At 37.3% G+C, this 25,433-nt stretch overlaps 1 protein-coding gene across 1 annotated transcript in view; it reads left to right on the top strand.

Annotated features, from left to right (window-relative positions):
* The window catches only part of Slc30a9 (solute carrier family 30 member 9), a 53,350-nt gene that overhangs the window by 8,930 nt on the left and 18,987 nt on the right, over window positions 1–25,433 (top strand). The window contains exons 3-11 of the mRNA XM_055629219.1: window positions 6,662–6,721; window positions 8,243–8,342; window positions 9,304–9,396; window positions 9,663–9,745; window positions 11,843–11,901; window positions 15,075–15,142; window positions 16,384–16,486; window positions 21,590–21,645; window positions 24,213–24,348. Coding sequence (XP_055485194.1) covers window positions 6,662–6,721; window positions 8,243–8,342; window positions 9,304–9,396; window positions 9,663–9,745; window positions 11,843–11,901; window positions 15,075–15,142; window positions 16,384–16,486; window positions 21,590–21,645; window positions 24,213–24,348 — 758 coding nt within the window. The remainder of the gene's footprint in view (window positions 1–6,661; window positions 6,722–8,242; window positions 8,343–9,303; window positions 9,397–9,662; window positions 9,746–11,842; window positions 11,902–15,074; window positions 15,143–16,383; window positions 16,487–21,589; window positions 21,646–24,212; window positions 24,349–25,433) is intronic.

The following is a 25,433-nucleotide window of genomic DNA, read 5'->3' as shown; positions in this document are numbered from 1 at the left end:
TTATTATTATTATTATTATTATTATTATTATTATTATTATTATTATTGTGTGTGTATACACATGTATGAACATGTGTGCATATATGGCGCTTAGAGTACAGCTTTGTAAAGTTGTTGCTCCTTCCACCTTTGTGTGGGTTTGGAGGATCAAATCTGTATCGTCAGACTTGTGTGACAAACACCTGTATTCACCAAGGCATCTTACTAGTCCATCAGCTTCCTTTCTTTCCTCCCTCTCTCCCTGCCTCCCTCTTCCCTTCTTTTTTCCCTTCCTCCTTTCCTTCCCAAGATCTTATTAAGCTGCCAGGCTGGCTTTGACCTTATAGCTAGAGCCTGCAACCAGGCTCTCTGCTTCCCAGGTAGGAGGCAGAACTGGGTTGAGAACAAGACATGGCACCTATCTGGTGTGGATTTACTTGCCAGGTGAGATGTCATGGCATTGGCAAATGCTTAGGGTGGGGGTTTCACAGATATTGTCCCCATAGAGTACCTGTCAGTGTCTGAGAGGAGCCTGAGCAGAGGCTGGATTTGGTCTGTAAATTTCGGAAGGATGGTTTGCTGCAAAATAACACACAGGTTGCAAAAAAGGAGGGAACAGGGAACGTGAAAGCAGTAATTTAAACAAGGATTAATTGTAAATATATATATTTTTTTAAATTGTAGATTTTTTTTTTAAAATCCAGAGCCTTGCATGTATTAGGCAAGTGCTAATATTGAGCTGCATCTTCTAATATAAACAATACTTTTAAAAAGGAGTAGATGAACTAATTAGAACTTGGCAATTGACTTAATGAAGGAAAGAGTTGTGTAAAGAAAAATGGCAATTGTGTAAATGATTTCATTGATTTCTAAAATTACAAATACAAGGCCAGCAGGATGACTCGATGGGTAAAGGTACTCCCTGCACAAGCCTGAGAATCTGATTTCAATCCCCATAATCAGGTAAAGTTAGAAGGAAAGATCCTACTACAGAGTCATTCTCTGACTTTCATACCTGTATTGTGGCATGTGCTCTTATCCCCCCCCACCCCAGACACCTACAAATAAGTAAATAAAGCTTAAAAAGTTGCAAATGCCAAAGTGAAAGGATATTTATAATAAAATGAGTTGTTTTTGGACATCTGACCCTTAGGCACCCATTGGACATTTTAATAGACATAGTGAACAGTTAAGTGGTTGACTATGCCATGAATCTACAAGCCCACTGGTTTCCTTATTGCTAGCCTACTGTTGAGAGATCCTCTTCCCTTAACTGGATTACTGCAGTAGCTGTCTCCTCTGTGTTTCAGTTACTGTTCTATTGCTATGAAGAGACATTGTAGCCAAGGCAACTCTTATAAAAGCAAGCATCTAATTGAGAGCTTCCTTACAGATTCAGAGGGTGGGGAGTGTGGTGACAGATGGGAATGCATAGATGCATGGTGCTGGAGAAATAGCTGAGAGCTACATCCTGATTAGCTGACAGCGAGCAAAGAAAGAGACACTTGGCCTGCTTTTGGCTTTTGAAACCTCAAAGCCCACCCCCAGTGACACACCTCTTCCAACAAGGCCACACCTCCTAATCCTTCCCAAACAGTTCATCAATTGGAGACTAAGCATTCAAATAAGAGAGTCTGTGGGGCTCATTCTCATTCAAACTACCATACCCTGCTTCTTCATCTTCTTTATTTTTCTACTTAAGTATTTATTCATTTATTTATTTATTTGGTTTTTCAACAGGATTTCTCTGTGTAGCCTTGGCTATTCTGGACTTGTTTTGTAGACCAGGCTGTCCTCGAACTCACAGAGATCTACCTGCCTCTGCCTCCCTAAGTGCTAGATTGTAGGTGTGTGCCACCATGCCCAGCTCACATTATGCTTCTACTCTTTCCTTTTATATCTATTTTCCAGATAGCAGTATGATCTTTAAAAAATGGATTGAGTCCCTTTCTTTTACAGCTTTTCCCTGGCTTCATTTGTCCACAGAACAAAATCTACTCAAAAAAAAAAAAAAAAAAAAGTACAGTATCTTCACTCTTAAGGTCCCCCATTGCAATAGATTTCTTGGTCAACTTGACTACATCTTGGAACTAACTGAAACCCAAATGGCTGGGCATGCCTGTAAGGGATTTTTTTTTTTTTTAATTAAATCGTTTGAAGTGGAAGGACCCACTTCTATTTCAGCTTTTTGAGGTGGGAAGATTCACCTTTAATGTGGGCCACACCTTTTGCTGGCAGCCTATATATAAGACATGGAAGAAGGAAGCTTGCTCTTTCTTTGCCTGCTAATCACATCCATTCCTTCACTGGCATTAGTGCCTACTTCTGGATTCCAGTATGTCCTGAAAACTGCCAAAACATACAGCCTTGTGGACTGAACAACTATGGATTCTTGGACCTTCCATTGGTAGACAGTTGTTGGACTAGCAGGACCACAGTCTGTAAACCATTCTAATAAATCTTCTGACTTCCACACATATAGCATAGCATACACATATGTGTGCGTATACATATGTACATATATACACACGAAATTAATTAATTGTTAAATTTTTAGACTTGGATATTACTGGTTGAAGGAATAGAATGTGTAATGAGTGTCTAAATTCCAGAATCCAGTGTGCGCTTCTTATAAAGACACAATAGAGAAAGAAATAGTTGATGAAATAATTAAAACCACATATTATATAGTAGTTTTCTTAGGTAAACATAAACTCAGGCAAAAATATTGAATGTTGGCTCCACTGTACAGAATCTTTAAAATTGACATCCATGGGTTGATTTCCTTTTTTTCTGCTGAGTGTAGTAAAAATTTTAGCTTAATTGTCTTATAGTAGAAATACATTGTGTATTGACAGTTTTATTTTGGGCTCTTTTTTAAGATTTGCCTAGGCCAAATTAGACGTTGTTAGCTATCAGATAGACACCAAGTAATTGCTTGATTGAAAGATAATTTATATACTTAAGAGTTTGAAATTGACTTTTGAATAATTCAAATCACACGAGAAAGTCAGGAGCAGCTCATTAAGGGTAGAGGCTTGCTAAGACATCCTTAAATTTTTAAGGAGCATTCAGATGGTTTGAGTTTAGTAAAATTAGTTTTAATTTTACTAATGACAGCAGATGTGTGGCAAACAGCCAGAATTTTGAGCTTAAAACAAATGTCTAGAGGTATTCATGGATAGAATATCTGATTATTTGTAGAGATCATAGAGCTTCTATACTAGCAATGTAGTGTGAGTTTATTAAGATGGTTGTGGTTTGTAAAATAAGTATTCATGCATGTGTTTGAGCCATTAACTAACTTCTTTGCTTGTGATTCATAGCATATATATAGTAACATCTAGACAGTTCAGAATGAGAATGTTTACAAGTTTCCATCTGAGAGCAACTTATTTTATGTGCTTTGGTTAAATGATCGCTTTGCGGGGTTAAAGTGGTGTTTCTGAAGATTTGACAGTAGATTTCAGTTTAGATAGGATTGCTATGAGCCTGAGACCAGCTTGATTGGTACTGAATCAGATGCTATTTCATACAACAAAACAACATGAAGCTCTAGCTTGTATTTCATAGGCATGTAAGAGAGAAGACAGAAAAATAATAAGTAATTGGTAGAGATAATGGAGGGCTGAAGTGATTGATCAGAGGATAAAGTGCTTCCTGTCGACTGTGAAGACTAGAGTTCAGATCCCCAGAACCCACATAAAGACAGATGAAGATCTGTGATCCCAGCATGCCTGCAACAAAATGGGAAGTAGATATGGCAGAATCCCAGAAGCTCATGGGTCAGCTTTCCTGGCACATGTAGAAAACAATGAGAAGGTAGAAGGAAGGGTTAGCACCATAAGTTGTTCTCCACATGGTACATGTGTATTCTTGCATCCACAGGCACAATAGAATGTGCACATACACCACACACAGACGTCCCATACATACCGTAAAGAGGAGAGGGGAGGGTGGGCGGGCATGGTCTTTAGAATGTGAGAAAAACTAGATTCCTCAATTAGAAATATGCTTCAAACCAGTTGGGGCACGTGTGTAAATCCCAGCACTTGGGGGACAAAGGCAGGATTGCTGTTAGTTCAAGGGCAGCCTGGTCCACATAGTGTGTTCCAGGATGGCCAGAGCTGCATAGTGAGACAGTCTCAAAGAAACAAAAAGAAACTAACAGAAGAACTCAATACATTTGGACTATTAAGCAGGATAAGAAAAAAAATAATCCACTGAGACATCTTATTAAAAGAAACCAGAGTGGAACAACAGACCAGAAACAATTCAACCTAAAAGCTGCCAAACAGAGAAGCCAGAATACCGTGAGTCTAGTTGTTGCTCATTGGAAATACACATTTTATGTCAACAATACGCAGAAGACCAAAGAAACACTCTTTGGGAGTGATACCTTTGGAATCATGAGCGGAAAACTGAATGTTACTATGGAATTTCGACTGATTTAAAGGTAAAAATAAGTACATTTTTTGTTTTTTTGGTTTTGGTTTTTCAAGACAGTATTTCTCTGTTTAGCCCTAGCTGTTCTGGATTCACTTTGTAGACCAGGCTGGCCTCAAATTCACAGAGATCTGTCTATCTCTAAAATAAACACATTTTTACACATTAAGGTTGATATTGCAGACTTGTCCATTCAGAGTTAAAGAAGAATACTGTTAAACATTTCTCTAAGTTGTGAAATAAACTCAGGGAAATCAGGATATGATAGAAAAGGCAATGAAGAAAAAGAAATGGATACATGATGTTGATAAAATTAAGTATTAGAAATAGAAATAACATATTCTTTCAGTATTTAATATTAAACTGTAATCCAGAGTGGTAAGAAAAACATTTCTTGTTCTAGAAGGGAGTGGAGATACTGACTTTGCAGATGGCTGAAAGATTTACAGGAAATATCCTGTGTACACTAAATTAAAGAATAGAAATAAAAAGCCAGGTGTGGTGCTACACTGCTACACTCAGGGAGGCAGAGGCAGGAGGATCTCTGAGTTCGAGGCCAGCCTGGTCTACAAAGTTAGTCCAGGGTAATAAAGGCTACACAGAGAAACCCTGTCTCAAAAAAAAAAAAAAAAAAGTATAATTTTATAAATTGGAGGATGAGATGGTAGGAACATATAGAAGATTGGTTGACTCTAACAAATGGTAGGAAATGTGAAAGAAAAAAGGACAGTAACCCAGGAAGAAGCAGTAAGATGGTCCAAGTGTACCACAATCAAGTGGTCATGTTTAATGCTGTCATTTAAATGTGTGCCTGGCGAAGAGGTGGAGGCACAGACTTCTTCTGTGTGCTGGTCCTCTGTCTCATCTCCTCCAGGACTCTTGTGATTTGCCTTTTAACAGTACCAGCAATTTTCCCTTCCTTGATTCTGTTCTCCCTCAGCTTCTGCTGAAAACCCAGATGGTACTTGCCTCCATCCTCATTCTGTGCTTGCCTTCATCATCATTCTTCCACAGAAAGTGCTCAGCAACAGCTTCCCATGGCTTTTGTGTGGCAAATTACTCAGTATTCACTGTGAGCCTCTTCTGTTTTCCTCAATATAAAATACACAGATGTCTCCTTATGAGTTGGATGTCATTGTAAACATGAAGGCAGTGTGGGAGAATGGTGAACAGTGTGCCGCACTGATAAAAATATCTTAGGTTTTGATCCTGACTGCTTCCATGTCTAAAATATCACCTGTGCAGTTACAGAACCCTTTGCCTGTTTCCTCATAGACAGGAAATTGTAGTTGTGTGACTTTAGGGGATATTTTAACCTCTCTCTGCTTCAGTTTCTTCATAGAGATAATAATACCTATGCCAAAATGATTTTGTGGGAACTAACTATAGCAGCCCACTCAAGTACAGAATTTTTTGTTGAATAGATTTTCTGAATTTTAATTGACTGTTTTTTTATCCTGCTTATAAGTTTTTTGTTTGTTTGGTTGGTTGGTTGGTTGGGCATGATGGTATGCTGCTGTCATTTCATCATTCAAGAGCCTGAGGCAGGAGCGTTGTGAATTTGAGCCTATTCTTGGCTGCATAGTGAGACCCTGCTTCATAAAAAGAAAGAACATCTTTCTTTAGGATAACAGTAGTTGCCGTGATCTACAGTGGAGCATTCAAATGCATTGATATTTGAATTGGTATTTATGTAAACATTTCTTTTGCCTATAGTGGGAGGTAGATTCCAATTTCTTTTTATTTTTTACCTTTATTAGTGGTTTTTGGGGGTGTGAATGGGAGTACAGTTGTCTAAGACCACTTAATAGACATCTTTTCTTCACTGAATGTTGTCTCTAAAACAGTGGAAGAACTCTGCGCTTTTGTTTTTCTATTTTAAATGCATCTACACTTTGACCATTAGATGTAACACCTCATGGATTTTGCTTGTTTTACTCTTTAAAACAAGTGCTTTCATCAGTTTCCTGAGAGGCTTTGTCATGTGTATGGATGCTGAGTTTTACTAAATGCATTGTCTTTTGTTCTTGAGAAGATTTCATGCCTTTTCTCCTGTGGTATATCATTGAGGGGTAAGTAGCTTTAATGAAGTTTGACACTCTTATGTTTTATAGAATGAATTAAAATAGTTTGTGATAATATACTTACTGTTATACATTGCTTGATTAAATTAATAAGTTACAGTTTTATATCAAAGCAAGTCTTTAATGTAAAGTTGTTTTTATAAACTTTACAGCAGAAAATATAGGCGCAGAACTCAAAGCTCCACTTAAGCAAGATCCTCTTCAAGTAAGAGGTAACTATCATTTATTTGATGTTTTAGCATGTGGGTATATATAATTATACAGAATTTATGTGGAGGTCTTTAACATTCTAAGCATGTAGTCATAGTTTGCTTTTATTTTAAGTAAATTGGCTAAAGTTTTTATTCTATTTATATACTCCTTTATGCTGACATTTATTTTGCATTTTGATGACAAGTATTTAAAAAGCCTAAAGAACCAAAATCATCAGTTTGCTTTATTATTTTTTAAAAAGTAATGTTATTAAGGAACAGGAGGCTACTGCCTTCAGCTATAGTGTGTTTAAGTTCAGGTGGGTTGTGTCTGATTTTTCTCCAAAGCAACTAATTCTTTAGCTTTGTGGGGTTTGAAGCACTGTGGTGTCAGACAAAACAGGGCTCAGTTTTAGCTCTCACATTTACTAGCTGTCTGGTTTAAGGCAGCTAACTTATTTAACCACTCTGACATTTAGCTCACTTCCCTATAAGATGGTAAAAATAAAACTTACTCATCAGGGTGGCCTTGAAGATTATGAATACAAATAGTTAAATAATCAAGAGTCATCAGCATTGTACTGTCTGTGTGTGACCTGCCTTTGATTGCAGCCTGTCAGGAGCTGGAGCGGAAGGAATCCCAGGTTACATAGTGAAGCCTTCTCTCTCTCCAAAAAAATCAGTACAGGATAGCAGTGACTATTCTATAATATTTATTGAGACTTCATTTACACATAGACCCTAAGCAACTTAAATTGTTTTAATGCAAAGGATAGGAGCTCCACAAGGACCAAATATATCTGGGCACAGGGTCTTTTCTGAGACTGACATGCAACCAAGGACCATGTATGAATGTAACCTAGAACCCCTGCTCAGATGTAGCCTGTGGTAGCTCAGTAACCAATTGGTTTCCCATAGGGAGGGGAACAAGGACTATTTCTAACAGGAACTCAGTGACTGGCTCTTTGGCCTCCCCACCCCCCAAGGGAGGAGCAGTCCTGTTAGGCCACAGAGGAGAGCTTTGCAGCCAGTCCTGAAGATACCTGATAAAACAGGATCAGATGAATGGGGAGGAGGTCCCCCCCATCAGTGGACTTGGCAAGGGGCACGGTGGAGATGAGGGAGGGAGGGACTGGGAGGGAATGAGGGATCGGGACATGGCTGGGATACAGAGTTAATAAAATGTAACTGATAAGAAAAAATAAAATTCAAAAAAAAAAGTTATTCCTTTTAATTCTAAAAATAAATAAATAAATAAATGAGTGAATGAATAAATAAATAAATAAATTGTTTTAATGCTTTAAACAGATCAGTACTACTGATACAAGGTTTCTACTAGATGAAAGGTTGTTATTTAGCATCAATTAGAGATGAGTTATAGAGATAAACACTAGTTTTTTTGTACTGGGGGAGATATTTCTTTTTATTTGCTACCATCTTATTATCAGGAAAAAAAAAACAAATGTATATGGAATTCAACAAGTTTCATTTTTCAGTAGAGCTTTCAGTATGCATACTTATATTACTTTGTTTCTGGTTTAGTCAAAGCAGTCCTTAAGAAGAGGGAGTATGGATCAAAATACACTCAGAATAATTTCATCACTGGAGTAAGAGCAATAAATGAGTTCTGTCTTAAATCTAGGTACAGTATTTCTTTCCTTTTTTTTTTTTAAGATTTATTTATGTATACAGTATTCTGCCTGCATGTATACCTGCACGCCAGAAGAGGGCACCAGATCTCATTATAGATGGTTGTGAGCCACCATGTGGTTGCTGGGAATTGAACTCAGGACCTCTGGAGGAGCAGCCAGTGCACTTAACCTGAGCCATCTCTCCAGCCCATACTATTTCTTTCAATGTAGTACTCTGTACAAATAATATGGCCTGTTATCTTTTCATTAATTTTCAAAATTAGCATGAAGATAATTGCTCATTGTTGTCACAGATTTCTACAAGACAACTAGTGATTAAGTAGAAAACGATCTATTAGTGACCTTAATAATGATTTGATAAACCTTTTAGAATTTAAGAAAAATCAAAGTGATTACAACTGTGACTTGACATATCTAACTTGTAAAAATTTAATTGGGTGTGGGGGGTGCATATGTGGAGGTCAGAGGAAAACTTGGGGGAGTTGGTTCCCTTCCGCCACGTGGATCTGGGGGCCACAACTGAGGCCTTTACGCTTGCCAGCAAGTACCTGCTGAGTCATCTTGCCAGCACTTAACTTAAATTCTTAAACAGAAGAATGAAACTTGTATATATATTATTTTTTACGTGCCTTAAAAGTTTCTGTGGTTATGCCCATAGTACTAGCATCAATGGCTGAGTTGCAACATACTGACCAGGCTTGACCCTGTTAAGTTTCTGATGAGACCATGCACATTCAGGATTGTATGTAGGGGAGTGGAGTCTATGTACTGTGGTGGTCTTCGTCAGTGATCATCTTTTTTTACTGTATTAAAAATGCTGTCTTTAAACTGATGTTTAGAGGCTATTCAGATCCCTTCTTTCAAGATGGGGATCAGTCTAGTTGTTTACTGTCTTTAATCTGTAAGCTTTTAAGTATTGTCTGAATAACCTCAACACCTCTATGTCTCCAGTGATTTAGAACAGCTTCGAAAAATCAGACGACGAAGTCCCCATGATGATACTGAGTCCTTCACTGTATTCTTGAGATCAGATGTGGAAGCAAAGTAAGAACATAATTCCTTCACAAAAGAGTGCATGCTGGATTTGGGGTTAGAGAAGCATTTTATAAAAATATTTCCTCATGAGTTGATTTGAATTGCTTAGATTTGACTCGGAAGTTTTAAGCACTTTTTGTTTTTCTCATGAAAAGACCTTACGCTTTTTCTTTTATAAGCTTTTTATATATAGTTCATGTTTACTTAAATGTAATTATAGTTAAGTAAGTTAAGATGATCCCTAGTCGTGACCATGCATATGCTTGTACACACAGAGCGTTGGAAGTTTGGGGAAGCCTTGAAGCTCTCGCCAGGGAGAAAAAATTGCGTAAAGAAGCAGAAATAGAATACAGAGAACGTAAGTACTTTTAGTTTAAGTCTGGGTTTCTTGGAAAATAACATTTAGGTAAGAGCTGTGCCCCTGAGAGCCACTTTGTGGTTTGGCTGCACTGCGCTACAGCAAGTACCAGTTTTCCACCATGGGGATTCATTTAAAAAACAGAATCAATTTGTTTTGTTTTTGTTTTTGTTTTGTTTTGTTTTGTTTGATAACTTTCTAGGATGGTAAGAGTAAGTGAAAAATACTTGCAAAGAAAAAACAAAAATACTTTGTAGTTTCTGTGGAACAATACTGGTGACACTAGCTCTGACTTAAAGATTACCATTATGAAAGTGGTAGTTACTGCCTTGTTATAGAAAGTATTGATTCAGCCACCACATTCATTCATTCAGCAAATATTTATCATAGTCCTAACATGATTAAGAAACTGTGTAAAAGTAACTTTTATCGTCTCCCACTGCTAACCTAGGCCTAGGCCTAGAAGCTTCTAGCCTCTGTTCTGTGTAACCTAGGCCCAGAATGTTTTCAATCTCTGAGACCCACCAATGAATAAGCTCACCCTTTCTTGTTCTTACTGAGCTCTAGGCTGGCTGGTTCAACTCAGCTCTTCTGGCTCAAACTTCTCTCCCAGCTAATTTATTCAGTATGCTCATATCTCTTGGCTTCTTTCTCATTCTCTAGCTCATTCTGTCTTTACCTGAGTTCTCTCTCTGTCATGGTAAAACTGCCTCCTCTCTCTGTATTGCCCCTTAAGTAGCTTCCCTATTCTGTCAAGTCTTTCTCTAATTTGTCACTGTTTCTGCCACTCAATTAGATAGCACTTTCAAACATGGGTGCTTCCTTCTGTAAATTAATTTTACCTTCATTGTTTAGTATTAAAGGTGTATACCAACTTGCCTGGATGTAAGCTTTTCTTCACCTGAAACTTGCTCTATACCTTGAACTCAGATCTGCTAGTGTCTGACTCATAGATTAAAAGGCTTGTTTCTATTCCAGCCGGATCACACAAGCCTAGAAGATCTTTGAATGTGATCTCTTGCCACCCAGATAACAAAGATCTAGAAGGTGTTTGGATATGATCTCTTGCCAGAACAGCCATGTTCTGAATTAAAATTCCTCTATAAAACTGTCCTTCAACTACAGACACAGTTAAGACTATCAGAAAAATGAGTTTAGTGATTTAGAGTTTAGATATAGGGGAATGTAAAATATGTCTTACATGATTTGAATTATATAAATATATTTATTGTTGCAGAAGTATTGTACATATTTATGAATAAAAAAAATTCAGTTTGATTTACCAGTACCCCCAAACAAAGAATACAAAAATACAAAGAGTGCTACATTTTTTTCCTTGTCTGTAATACTTTTATTTTCATTCCTAAAGATAACTGTTGTTTATGGTTTGGTTATATCCTTTCAGAATATTTCCAGTACATTTTAAAATTCATGTGCACACTTTCTGAAAGATTCATTTGGTTCATTTGTGTGTGTGTGTGTCTTTGTGAGTGTATGTGCACATGTGCAGGTGCCCTCTGGGTCCTAAAGAGGATGTGCAGACCCTCGGAGTTGAAGTTATAGACATTTGTGAGCTAAGCACCGTGGATGATAGTGCTGGCAGCCAGACTCTGCTCTTCGTGATTGAGCAGCAACTCTTTTAACTGCCTGTAGACACACATTTAACATATATAAATGGGAAGGGACCATGCTCCGCATGTACTTGTTCACTTGTTCGTCATAGATGCCAATGTAATCCTAGTTTTCCATAGCTGTGGGGAGAAACATCCTGAATACATGCCTTCCAAGGAAGGGATGGTAGGGGTCTCACATGACCCAGGCTAGCCTCAAATTTGCTGTGTAGCCAAGGATGACTACATGGGAGACTACAAGACTACAAGAACTCCTGATTCTCCTGTTTCCACCTCCAGAATGCTAGGATTACAGGTCTGTGCTACACCTGGTATACATGGTTCTGGAAAGTGAACTTTACATGATACGCAAGCATTCTAGCTACACCTTCAACTATTTAACTCAGTTTTAAAGAGAATAGTTGTAGTACTATAAACTGATTAGTAAGTATATATATAGCCTAAACTTATTTTCTGATTCCTATAGGGCTGTTTAGAAACCAAAGAATATTAAGGGAATATGGTGATTTCTTGGGATACACAAAGGTAAGGATATCTTTTTAATCGTATGTGTGTGTTAATTAACAAACAGTATATTGCAAAATGTCTATGATCATAATCCAAGAAATTCTAGCAGGTCTTTGATTATAATCCAAGATTTTTCTTGAACACATTTTAATTAACTGAACTGCCATCTATTCATTTGTTTTATTTTCTTGAAATTAAAATTGTGACAGGAGTTTCCTAAGCTTTTTTTGTTGTTGTTGTTTTGTTTTTATTCTTCAAGACAGGGTTTCTCTGTATAGCCTTGGCTATCCTGGATTTGCTTTGTAGACCAGGCTGTTACTAAGGTTCTTCAGCATACATAAATAAAGGAGACTATTTGCTTAGGTTTTATCAGGATTTTCTTTCTCTTTCATATCTTTTATCTCTCATGCATATACATATACATACATTCTCATACACACACATACACACACATATAGTTGTATATAAAAGTTTCTTAAGTGCCATTGTCTTTATTCCTTCTACTCCTAATTCTGATTCAGCATTGAGGCTGCTAGCTCTCTGCTTTTGCACATGAAAGCATCCCTTGAAAGACAAAATTACACCACTGGTTTGATTGTTCTTTATTATTTGGCTTTATTATTATCTAAATTTATTATTTATTATTATTTAATTTTAAATTTTTATCTATTTTATGTAATAAATATTATTGCCTAGATTATACTATTATTTATTATTATTTGTGTATAGTTAGTAAAAACTCTGTATGACTTCATTAATATGTTCTTTCGCTGTAAAATAGCTTAATGTACACCTTTCCCCCATTCCCAAACTTCCTACAGCCTTACCTTTTGTCTATCAGCTACTGTCCCTGCTTCATACTTCACTGAAAAAAACAAAAACAGGTATGAAAGTGGCTCCAATGTAAAGTGGTTTATCAACTTGATAGTGTGAAATCATAAGCATAGGCCATTGTTTTTAATTTCCATATAGTATTCAGTAAGTTATAGTCGATATTTCATTAAAATGGGCTTTGTGCTAGATGATTTTACTAGGCAGATCTAAGAGTTCTGAATACATTTGAGGCAGGCTAGGTATGCTATGGTTAGGTTAGATGGATTAGATGCATTTTTAATCTATAGTATTTTAAGTTTGTGGTGGTTATAGAGACCCTAATCCTATATGTCAAAGACCATTTGTAATTTGATGAGAAGACCGTATTTTACTCATCAGATATACAGACATTATCTACACATGCTCTTAAATACCATCCTTTCTACAAGAAATAATTGAATATTAGGAAAAATACAGAAAGTTTCATTCAGTATCTCACTTGCTCTTGTCTGTTAAATTCAGTCTAATTGGATTTTCTTTCCACTGAAATGGCTCTTAACAAAAGTCACAAACAACATCCAACATGCAAAGTCGTCTATATCTAGAATAGACTTTTCATTTCAACTTGGCTAGGAGGGATCTTTCATCAAGAAGTTAATAGTGGGTATGTGTGATGGTTCCTAGGCATAATTCCAGCATTCAGGAGCCAGAATCAGGAGGATCTCCTCATGTTCAAGGCTAGCCTAGTCTACATAGTAATTTCCAGGCCAGTCAAGGCTACTTAGGTTATAGCTCAAAAGAAATATACTGTCTGTCTGTCTCTCTATCTATCTATATGTCTTTCTCAAAATAAAAAGAGAAATTAATGCCATAGCTGGGTGTTGTAGCTAATGCTTGACATACCAGCACTTGGAAGGTTAAGACAGGAAGATTGCCACAAATCAGAGCTAGCAAGGGCTAGAGTGAGACTTCTCAGAACAAATCAAGTTAATGCATAAATTGGGCAAAGGCTGCCTTTGCAAATTGTCTTTTCTCTGAGTAACATTTGAGACTTGAGTGCCTTTCACATAGTTCAGAACTGGGCACTGCCTCTCTTCATTCATTTTGATTCCGGTTTCCTGCAGAGCCTTTTCTGAGTGCAGCACGGAAGAGTGGTCTGAAGGTCGTAGTCTTCCCATGTCTGGGGAGCTAGAATTTCTCCTGTGCTACAAGATGATTGTCACTGTCTTACAGTGTGGAATAACTTAGGCCAGTGACATCTGCCTCATATCTGTTCATGTGGGCAGTCCTGCTTGCTGGAATTATATGCTTTCTTTATGCATTTTTACTTTGGATGCAGATTTTTCCTGTTACACTCTTCTTGTTTCACAGGAACTCTAACAGCAAGAAATAAAGTCACAGCATCCTTGGGTTTACCAAAAGCATTCTTTCATCAGAGCAGTAGCTACCTTCTCATAATCTAATTTTGCACTGTCCCTTTAATTTCTTTCCCTCTTAATTTGTTCTACTTTCTTATGCCTTTCCTTAGATCCTGACTGAATTTCTTAGGATAGTCCTTGAAAGTATCTTTATCTCCACTGAGTAAGTTTAGCTGCAGCCATAGTATTGCTTTGAAAGGAACCAGTGGTGCTCTGACTGGTTTATACAGCTTTCCCTGGTAGTCCTCTATGACATCTGTTGTAATTTTTGAAAACTTAATATTTACTTATTTAGTGTCGGTATGTGTGCATATGCCATGGTGCTCCTGTGAAGGTCAGAGGACAATTTTCAGGAATCTCTTCTTTCCTTCTACCATCTGGGGGACCCAGGTCATCAGGCTTCGTTTCAGTTCTTATAACAATGTAAAACAAACTTAAGTATGAAAGTTAAAGAACAAAATGAGCATTTGAGGTTTTGAAAAAGTACCCAAGTGTGATTTCAGTTACCTACATACTTTATAATTTATTTTATTAGCTGGTCGTGGTGTGGCACACACCTTTAATTCCAGCACTCAGGGAGGCAGAGGCAGGCAGATCACTTTGAGTTTAAGGCCAGCCTGGTCTAGTGAGGCCAGCCAGTCCAGGATAGCCAAGGCCCCAGAGGACAGAAGAGGTGTCATCACTTGGAGCTGGAGTTGTGTAGGTTGTTGTGATCCACCCAACATGGGTGCTGGAGACCAAACAAGTGTTCTCAGCAAGGAGAGTGCATGCTCTCTAGTGACTGAGCCATCTCTCTAGGCCCGCACTACACTCCTCTTAATGAGAAATTTTGGATGAAAAGAATTTAAAAGTAAGCCCCTTTGTTTAGAAGTTTTGAGAAGCTGAATCTTGTGCTGTGTCAGACCACTGGCTGCTGTGCTTCTTTGAGAGACTGTGGAAGTCTTTGTTCTTGTCTTACAGCCACGCTCCAGGACGGTGTCAGTGTTCCTTAAGGGACCAGGAAAGGTGGTGATGGTTGCTATCTGCATGTAAGTTTTGGAAGACAAGGCTTTTAAACTAGAAGTATATACCTGTTAATGTGTGTCCTTGAGTGTATAAATAGATGACTTAGTGGCTAGCTGCATAACTAACGTGTAGCTTTTATTACCTTAGGAAGTTGAGTCTATGTCATGGCTAGTGACGTGATAGGGCAAGGGTAGAGGTCCATTTAGACTTTGTACTTGGTTTGTATATTTTTGAAGTGGATATACATTTCTCCCTGAAAATACTCATTGGACTTTGTCAGGGTGAATTTTTTAAAGTTACATTGGCCATTGTGACTCAGGCCACAGCTATTAAGAAAAACATTCATGCCAGTGTTTTTCTCCCACTTAACTTTGGAGGAAACTTCATGGTGTTGTGACTGATTCCTTTTTCCTCTGGCTTCTTGATTTCTATTTTGCTTACCTTTTTGTTCTTTGCTAGTTAATTTTAGGCTGTATGAAAGCATTAATTTTGTAATTCAGAAGAGTTATTTTTTAAAAATGCATATCAAATTATGGTAGGCTTTAGAAATATATAATCTTTGGAGGGTTGGAGGTTATTAGACTAGAGGAAAGCATTTCTAGTAAGGACTAAGGATGATGATATCTATTAAGAATACTTAGAACTGTTGTCAAGAATGATGTCCAGGTTTCTGCTTGGACAACTGATAGATGTTACTCTGACAGGAGCACCAGAAACAGGGGTAGGACAGAAGAGAAAATGATCTTGGGTTTTTAGTTTGAGACATCTATAAGGGTGTCCAGGAAGAGATGGTGAATAGAGTTAGTTCTTCTGCCAGCAGAGTTGGGATAATAATTGTAGCCTTCCTTGTGAGAGTGTATGTAATGTATAAACTAATTAGCATAGTACCTAGTACATAATATGTATTATAAGTATTATTGTTAAAATATATTGTTCTCAAGCTGAGCAGGAAGATCTAGGCTGGAGATTTAAACTTGTGAATTATTAGTCTATTGATGATAATTAAAACCATAGCAATCGTTAAGATTGCCTGGGGGCTAATTATATAGCATTAGGAAGACAAAGTCTTCAACATACAGAATTGCCTCATTGCCTTTTCCTTGCATACTTAATGGTGTCACAATGTGTACTTTTCATATTTATACCTGAATTGTAGGAAGTTCTTTTTTTTATTTATTTTCAATAGAACCTAGTATAAAGTCAGTTAGCTTTTCATGGAAAATTTTACCTCAAACATATGGTAAATTGTTTTCTTTCTCTCTAGTAATGGCTTGAACTGCTTCTTTAAGTTTCTTGCCTGGATTTATACGGGTTCAGCAAGTATGTTCTCAGAGGCTATACACTCATTATCTGATACTTGTAACCAGGTAAGAAGAAAATGCTTCATTAATTTTAAACAGCTTCTTACAGACTTTAGGCAGAAAGTGATTTGATAAAAAATACCCTGTAGTTGGCTTTGGCTGTAGCAGCTTTCTTAACTTGAACATTTAAGAACAGAGGCTTTTTATACGTGTGTTCTGCACCTGTGCTTCCATATCCCCACAACTAACTGTGGATTAAAAATAGGAGAAGGAGATGGACATGGTAGCACAGACCCAGCACTCAGGAGGGAGAAGCAGGTAATCTATGTGAGTATGAACCTAGCCTGGTCTATATTATATAATGTGTTCCAGGACAGCCAGAGCTACACAGAGAGGCCTTGTCTCATTACACACACACACTGACAGAGACAGAGACAGAGAACACTGTCTACTCATTTTTTTGTCTTGTTTTTAAGGTTTGTTTATGTGTATGAATGTTACGTCTGCATGTATGTTCCACATAAATGCCTGATGCCATAAAAAGGCATCAGATCTCCTTGGACTACAGTTACAGAGCCTCCAAGTGGGAGCTGGGAATTAAACCCAGACCTCTGGAAGAGGAATCAGTGCTCTTAATGGCTGAAGCATCTCTCTATCCCATCCCTACACCCGTTACTATTCTTAACAATAGAGTTTAACAGTAATATATATATATATATATATACACTATTCATATTGTATGAGACATGAGAAGTAATACAGACATGATTTAAAATATGAGAGGATACTTGTAGGTTATTTGTAAATACTAGTTTACATAAGAAACTAAAGCATTGAAAAAATGCTTTTATTGTTTTTTCAGATTTATGTGTTTGAGTGTTTTGCCTCCATGTATATCTGTGCACCGCATGTATGCCTAGTGCCTGAAGAGGTGGTGAGCCTCATGTGGGTGCTGGGAATTGAACTTGGGTCCTTTCCAAGACTGAGCAAACTCTCCAGCTTGTAGAAGAGTTTTGTTTTGTATGTGTGTGCACGCACTTATTGTTGTTTTGCCTGCATGTGTATCTTTTTGAGGGTGTCAGATTCCCTGAAACTGGAGTTACAGACAATTTTAGGCTGTCATGTGGGATGCTGGGAATTGAACCCAGGACCTTTGGAAGAGCAGCCAGTGCTCTTAACCTGTAAGCCATCTTTCTAACCACCAGGCCCAGGAGATTTTTGAAAGAGCTTTCTAAATACAGTTGTCTTGGAACTCACTATGTAGGCCAGGCTGGCTTCAAACTCCAGAGATCTAATCTGCCTGCATCTGCCTCCAGAGTGCTGGAATTAGAGGTGTGTGCCACTGTGCTCAGCTAAATATAAATTCTTAACTACAGTGAGAGCCAATAAAAAATTTTTTTTTAATTTTATTTTTCTTTTTAGTTACATTTGTTAACTCTATGTCCCAGCTGCATCCCATACCCTCATTCCATCCCCAACCCCATACTCCCTCCCTGGTCTCCTCCCTGCCCCTTTCCAAGTCCACTGATAGGGGAGGACCTCCTCCCCTTTCATTTGACCCTGTTTTATCAGGTATCTTCAGGGCTGGCTGCAAAGTCCTCCTCTGTGGCCTAACAGGACTGCTCCTCCCCGGGGGGGGGGGGGGGGGGGGGAGGGCGGTCAAAGAGCCTGCCCTTGAGATCCTGTTAGAAATAGTCCTTGTTCCACTTAAAGTTAGTGCTGTGTGATTGTTAAGCATACTTAGACTAGTAGTTTGAAATCTTTCTCTTGATTTTGCAAATGAAGATTAAAAAAAATTAAAATACCCTTTAAATTCTCTTTGGCCCGAATTGTGAATACTTAAAACCTAATTCTTTGTGAACAATAATATAGAAATTTTACTTACATATTTTAAAGAGAATTTTAATAAAATTTAAATACTTTATTTAAAGAATAAAGTGTTTATACTCTATTTATGTTGAAATAAATTTGAGAGAATTTTCAGTGAAAGTAGCTCAGTGTAAAGTATGTGACTGCCAAGTGAGAGGCTTTGACTTGGATCCCTAGCACTGCCCACCCCAAAAGAACATTTAAGATAACATGTTTTTTTTTTTACTTGTATATGAGGTGTATGTGTGTATGTTCATGACATTGACATAGGTGTTTTCCTCAGTTGTTGTTCATCTATATAATGAGACAGATTTCTTACTTGAGCACAGGAATACCGATTTAGCTAGTCCAGAGAGAACCCCTGTCTGCCTCCAAAGGGCCAGGATTCCAGGATAGCCATCACTACCACACCCAACATTTAGTGCTGGGGATCCTAACTCCAATGCTTACGCTTGTATGAGAAGCACTTTACCTACTGAGCCATCAGGAAGTACTTAATAACCACCATCAATATAGGTTTTTTTTCCAGTCAGTCACAGTATTAGGAAGGAGAGGAAATGGGGAGGGACATATAAAAACAGTGTTTAAGAGCCTTGAAAGCTTAAGGACATAAAGACCAAAAAAAATATGAAACAAGATTAATAGTGTTAGTGTTAATTTTAGAACATTGGAGATAAATCTTAAGTATCTGTTCTCTAAAATATTGTCCTACTTTGGGTTATGCTCAGATGAAACTCCAGGGAGGAAAGGGTTGATTTGGTTTATACATCTAGTCCATCACTGAAGGAAGTCAGAGCAGGAACAGAGCAGGGACTGAAGCAGAGGCAGTGGAGGGTACAGCTTGTGGGCTTGCTCCTCCTGTCATAGTTAGCCTTTTTTCTTATAGAACCCAGGGCCACCAGCTTAGGGGTGGCATGACCAACAATGGGCCAGACCTTCCCCCATCAATCACTAATTAAGAAAACGCTTTGCAGGTTTGCCTGCAGCTTGATCTTATGGAGGCATTTTCTCAATAGAGGATCCATCCTCTCAGGTGACTATAGCTGTGTCAAGTTTACTTACAGCTAGCCAGTACAAATATGACATATGGGTTTTAAAGCTATGATAGCTTTAGCTGAAGGAATAACCATAGTAAAATGAATAAAAAAATACAGTTGTAGAATATATTATATAACTTGTACTTTAACCATGAAGGACTCACAGAGATTGAATGTAATGTTTTGATGCATTAACAGTAAAAACCTAGATAAAAATATATCTGCTTCCAAACATTGAATAATAGAAGCACAAGACTGTACCTCTGAGAAGGGATTTGATTTCTCTTACTTTTTCTCTAACTTTTTGCTTAGAAATGCTTTTGGAGTAGTGGGCCAGGATGAGAAATATCAAAGTTCAAGGAATCTGAAGTGTTTGGAAATTAGGAGGCAGAGTTCTACAGAGGAAAGAGCTACATAGTGGCGGGATGGGGGAGAATCAAATCTGTTTAGGGATCTTCTTGAGTCCTTAGTGAATGTTAAATTACCCATGTGCAAAACTGTGGCCAGAGATACCAACCAGCAACAAGCTGAGTAATTTCTAGTGCTTACACAGTGCTACAGCACATTCATATTCTGGCCAGGTGGGATAAGAAACTGTGCTGGTTCCCAGGGAGCCCAGGCTTCATACCTTAGCAGTAGAGTTAAAGTATCCCTAGTGAAAAGGCTATTCTAGAATCCTTCTTTATAGACTTTTCCAGAAATGTAAATTATCAAGTTTATCTATGAATAATTTGTGTATCAGAACAAAGCTCCATGTTCTTTAGAGAAGACAATAGACTGCCTCACCCCAAACACTTAGTGTGACATTCACAGTGTTTGGCGAATTTTTCTAGTTAGGAGCAGAATACTACTAGACAGTGCAAGGAGCAAGAAAATTGGACTCAGCCAGCAGGAAAATAAGTAAACTCAATTGACAGATGATAAAAGACATTAATAGGGCTTTTAGAGCGGAAAAAAAAATTCTTGACACAAAATCCCACTGGGTAACATTAACAGAAGACTAAACACTAGAAAAGAGTCGCTCTTTATTTATAATAGAAAGCATCTATACTAGAACCAGAGATAAAGAAGACTGAGGAAGATAAAGGAATCCTTAGATACTGTTTGGAGACAGTACCAAGAAAACTGAGCCAGCTTTTAAGAAAACAGTGCCAATAGTACACAGACTTTGAGAGGTAGAAAAAGCATAGATGGCCTTTCAACTCTATGGACATAGCATAGCTCTGATACCAAAACTCACAGTATCATCACATGAGAAAAATATATATACTGATCAGTACCCTTCAGGGACATACACAGAAATTCTTTTAAATATAACCAAATGGGATCAAGCAATTTATAAAAATCATAATATAGTCAAGTTAATATTGTTCTGAGAATGTAAGTTGGTTTAATAGTCAAAATGAATAGATACAAATCATTGCCTTTTCAGTGGCAGCAAATACAGAATAACATTTAAAATTTTCCATTTATAATAGTATCACAAAACATTAAGGATTAATCTAGAAAAAGATGCACAAAACTTTTACACTGAAAACTGTGAACTTGCTGAGAGGTTTTACAAAGATCTAAAGAAAGGCTGGAACACAGCCCAGTGTTGAGTGCTTGCTTAGACTCTTCAAGGCCCAAGGTTTGATCCCCAGGACCACAAAGAGGGCAGTGGACTGGGAGAGCATGTGATAGGATAAGACAGTGATCTGTAGAATGAATGTAACCCCAATCATAATGCCAGTAGAGCTGTGCCTTGTTTTATTTGTGACAGAGCACTGCAGTGTTTGCTCAGACTGGCTTGCATTCAAGTTTTTTTCACTGAACGGTGCATCTAGGAGCTTTACCCATATCAACACAGAAAACTACTTTAGGCTTGCTATTTTAACCTGCTGTAGAAGTCATTTATTGTGGTTGATCATTTGAGTTGCATTTTTCTACTGATAGAATTTTAGATTTCTTTGTTATTGTTTTCTTAGTCTAGTTTGGTATGGTTTCTTTGAGATGGGGCTCATGCAGCCCAAGGTAGACTCAAACTTGGTCCTCCTGCCTCTTCAAGTGCTGGGAATTTAAGCATGCCTCCATGCCCAGCTGTATTTCAGCTTTTTCACCCTTATAAACAATGTTGTTTTGAATCTCCTTGGGTTTATCTTTATTTTTCTAAGTCCTGGAAACTACGATCGCTTGGCCCTTGATGTGCACATATGGTTTCTTTGTTGGCTCACTGATTGTATTCTCTGTCTTGGTAATGAGTATGACTGTTTGTTCTCCACAGGGTTTGCTAGCACTGGGCATCAGCAAGTCTGTGCAAACACCAGATCCTTCTCACCCGTAAGGACACTGCCTCTCACTTGAATTTGCTATAAGTCATGAAATAAACCAAAGAATTTCAGAAGGCTAAAATTTATATTGCGTTAGGTTGTTTGAGATTTGGTCATTTACTTTGTAAAGCATCTAAATTATAAGGTCAAAGTAAATTTAAGACATAATTTGAAAGTGCAGTTGAATTTTTTTATGCTTTATAATACAGCACAGAGATCTTCTCTGTATTTGATAATTACAAAACACTTCCGAATTCTATTATTTTATTTCAAGGAAGTATATTCCAGTCCAAACGTAATTGACTACATAATCTAACCTTTTTAAAATGCATACTTCATACATACTCTGTCTTTAGTGCTTTTATTACAATTGAAAAATATTTTGATAACATTTCAAAATTAGATATTTGTAAAGTCCTCACATATGAATATTTAATTTTTTAAAGAATACATTACTTTGAGGATCTCAGTTTCCTGATGTGGGTATTTACTTTTGTTGCATCTGTTAGCAGCCATCCAAATGTTTGAGCTCCATATTCATTGTTATTTTAAAGGTTTATTTATTTTTTATTTATACAATGTTCTGCTTTATGTACACCTGCATGCCAGAAGGTGGCATGATGATTATAGATGGTTGTGAGCTACCATGTGGTTGCTGGGAATTGAACTCAGGACCCATGGAAGAGCAACCAATCCTCCTAGCCTCTGAGCCATCTCTCCAGCCCCTCGTTGTTATTTTAACTACCTGCATTAATACAGGTTGGTCAGTGTTAAGGCAAAAGAGTTCATTCAACTTTATCTCTGTGAAGATGTCTATTTTAGTGCTTTATATTTTTCCTTACTTGAAACTGGGACACCACTCTTAATAATAATAACAATACATTTTTAATATTGTGAAATTATGAGTTATTTAATATTGAGAGCAAACATTATTACACATCTACTGTGTTTTACTGTCTCTTGAAAAGATACTTTTCTTACTGATTTTCTATATCAAAAATATAAATAAGTAAAAATTTTAAATTCTATGTTTTGAAGATTGCTTCTTAAGTTGTTTTCAGTAGCCCGTTTTAGTACTAATTAGTATAGTAACTAAATTTTGGACTGCAGTTTAAGGAAATTTAGATATGAATAGCCATATGGGACTAGGGATTTAATGTAGCAAGCAGTGCAGATCTATATAATGCAAGTTTTTAGTAGAACCCACAGTGCGAGCTGGGCAGTGGTGGTGTTGCATACTTTTGATCCTGGCACTCAGAGAGGCAGAGGCAGGCAGATGTCTGTGAGTTTGAGGCCAGCCTGGTCTGCAGAGTGAGTTCTAGGACAGCCAGGGCTACACAGAGAAACCCTGTCTCAAAAAATAAACAAACAAACAAACAAACAAACAAAAAAACCAGTAACAATTAAAAAAATAAAACCAGATTTTTACAGTGCCTTAAAATACATAAAATGAAAGCCATGCAACTTAATTTATTCATTAATTTAAATTGGCGTTAAATTTAAGTTGGTGTTACCTTGAAGAAAACTTAGATTTGTAGACTTGTCACATCCATATACTGGGATTCTCTGTGGCTAGACTACATCTTTCCACAAAGAGAATTCCAGTACATTTTCAAATTAAGAACCAGTGTTTGAATGTTTAGTGTATCTACCAGAGAGTGCAGTGGTGTTTGGGTTTAAGAGTATATTTCTCAGAAAATATTTATATAAGTGAATATTTTACTTCTCATAGTATGTCATAGTTTTCAGGTGTCCTAATAGTGCTGTATTGGTACTTAAAATAATATAAAGTAATGGTTCATTTTGACCAAAGGTCATTAGAAAAATAGTTGTTTTCAAAAAGGAAAATATACAGAAAACTGAAGTTATTGGTTCAGCTGTGTGCTAAACTGTTCAGAACCAGGAGTAAGTTTCATGGTAATCTGGTCAGAAATAAGCAATGAAATAGGTGTATAGGGAATATACGCTGCGTCACAGATAAGCACAAGAGTATAATACGCAGTTAGAAGCTGTAATCCAAGGACACTGAAGTATTATCCTCTTTGTTAAAGATTTTAATGTAATTTTTAAAAGATTAATATTCCTGGGCTAGAGAGATGGCTCAGAGGTTAAGAGCACACTGGCTGCTCTTCCAGAAGTCCTGAGTTCAATTGCCAGCAACCACATGGTGGCTCACAACCATCTTTAATGAGAGCTAGTGTCCTCTTCTGGCATGCAGGAGTAAAGGCAGACAGAACATTGTATACGTAATGAATAAATAAATCTTTAAAAAAAAGATTAATATTCCTGGCATCTGTGGAATGTAATTAAAATAGTTCTGATAAATCAAAACAGACGATATGAAATAGAGATTAGAAAGTGCCTGAGTTAAGTGCTGTTTATTTTTATATGTTTTCAAAGATCTTGCATTTTCCCCACTTTGCATATTTTTTAATTGAAATTGAACTTTGCACCTACAGTATTTAATATATAAAACTACACTATTTTAATAGTCTAAGAATTTTTCATTAGCTTATTAAGTGTATTTTGAAAGTTAGTATTCATTTTTGCAACCTTTATGATCTTTTTATCTTTCAGGTATGGCTTTTCAAATATGCGCTACATTTCTTCATTGATTAGTGGTGTTGGTATTTTCATGATGGGCGCAGGACTCTCTTGGTACCATGGAATCATGGGATTGCTTCATCCTGAACCAATGGAATCCCTTCTATGGGTGATCCTCTTTTTTTCCCCCACTCTCACTTTGGCGTACTCTTAGTGAAAGAAAACTTTTGCTATATTGTATTAGAGGGTAAAAGGATTATTAATATATTATAAGTATAAAATTAATATGGCAGCAGCTTATTTTTAGCCAGCTATTTACCCAAATGACGACATAGGGAGATTATGATTTATTTAATTAGTCTTGAGCACAATACTGAGCAATTATTACTCCATGCTAAACTTCCAAGCTAGTTTAGATTCCTCCTAGCCAAAATTCCCATACTCCTTGCATTTTTTCAACCATCCTGGCTTCAACTCACTTCTGGTGCTTCCTGAACCTCTCCCCCAGCTTAATCCTCCCTCTACCCCACACACCCCTAGCTGGACTTTTCTCTCTGTGCTCAGTATTGGCTGGTCAGTGTTTTATTGGCAATGTAGAGAACAAATGGTCAGCATTTTTACACAAACTTGAGAGAAGAGATACTTAGAATAAACATAACAAAGCCATGTCCTGTTTAAGACCAGATAGTGGGATAAAGAAATTAGCATTTGAATAGTACAGGAGTAAACTATACACAGTGTACAATGACATTATTCCAACATTGGAGAACAGAAATAACATGTTTTTTGGCTGTGTCACACAACTTACTTATTTGTGGTTATTTGTGATTTTACACATGAGTGTGATCTCTGAATCCACATAATTTTAGACAATTTTTACTTACTGTGCGTGTGGGTGTTTTGCCTGCATGTATGCCTATGCACCACATGTATGGCCTGTGCATGCAAAGGCCGGAAGAGGGTGCTGGCTCTCCAGGGACTGGAATTACAACAGGCTGCCTTCTTGGCATTGAGAATCAAACCCTGGTCCTCTGGTAGAGCAACCAGTGCTCTCAACTGCTGAGCTGTTTGTTTCTCTAGCCCTTCTCTAGATCTTCGTAGGTGTAATTATTAAGCATCCTCTTTGGCTAAAATCTTGAGCAGTTTTACAGATTTTTCTAGAAATGCTATTGAAGAACAAAAAATTCTATGCACTTCCAGCACCAGGAGTGACCTTGTATCAGTAATAGTTTCCAGTTACTTGTCATAAGCTGG

This window comes from Psammomys obesus, unplaced genomic scaffold, assembly GCF_907164565.1.
Source record: "Psammomys obesus unplaced genomic scaffold, mPsaObe1.curated_primary_1811, whole genome shotgun sequence".
In the NCBI taxonomy this organism is placed as follows: domain Eukaryota; kingdom Metazoa; phylum Chordata; class Mammalia; order Rodentia; family Muridae; genus Psammomys; species Psammomys obesus.
The sequence above is the reverse complement of the archived record's forward strand: the minus strand, read 5'-3'. Positions and strand labels throughout refer to the sequence as shown.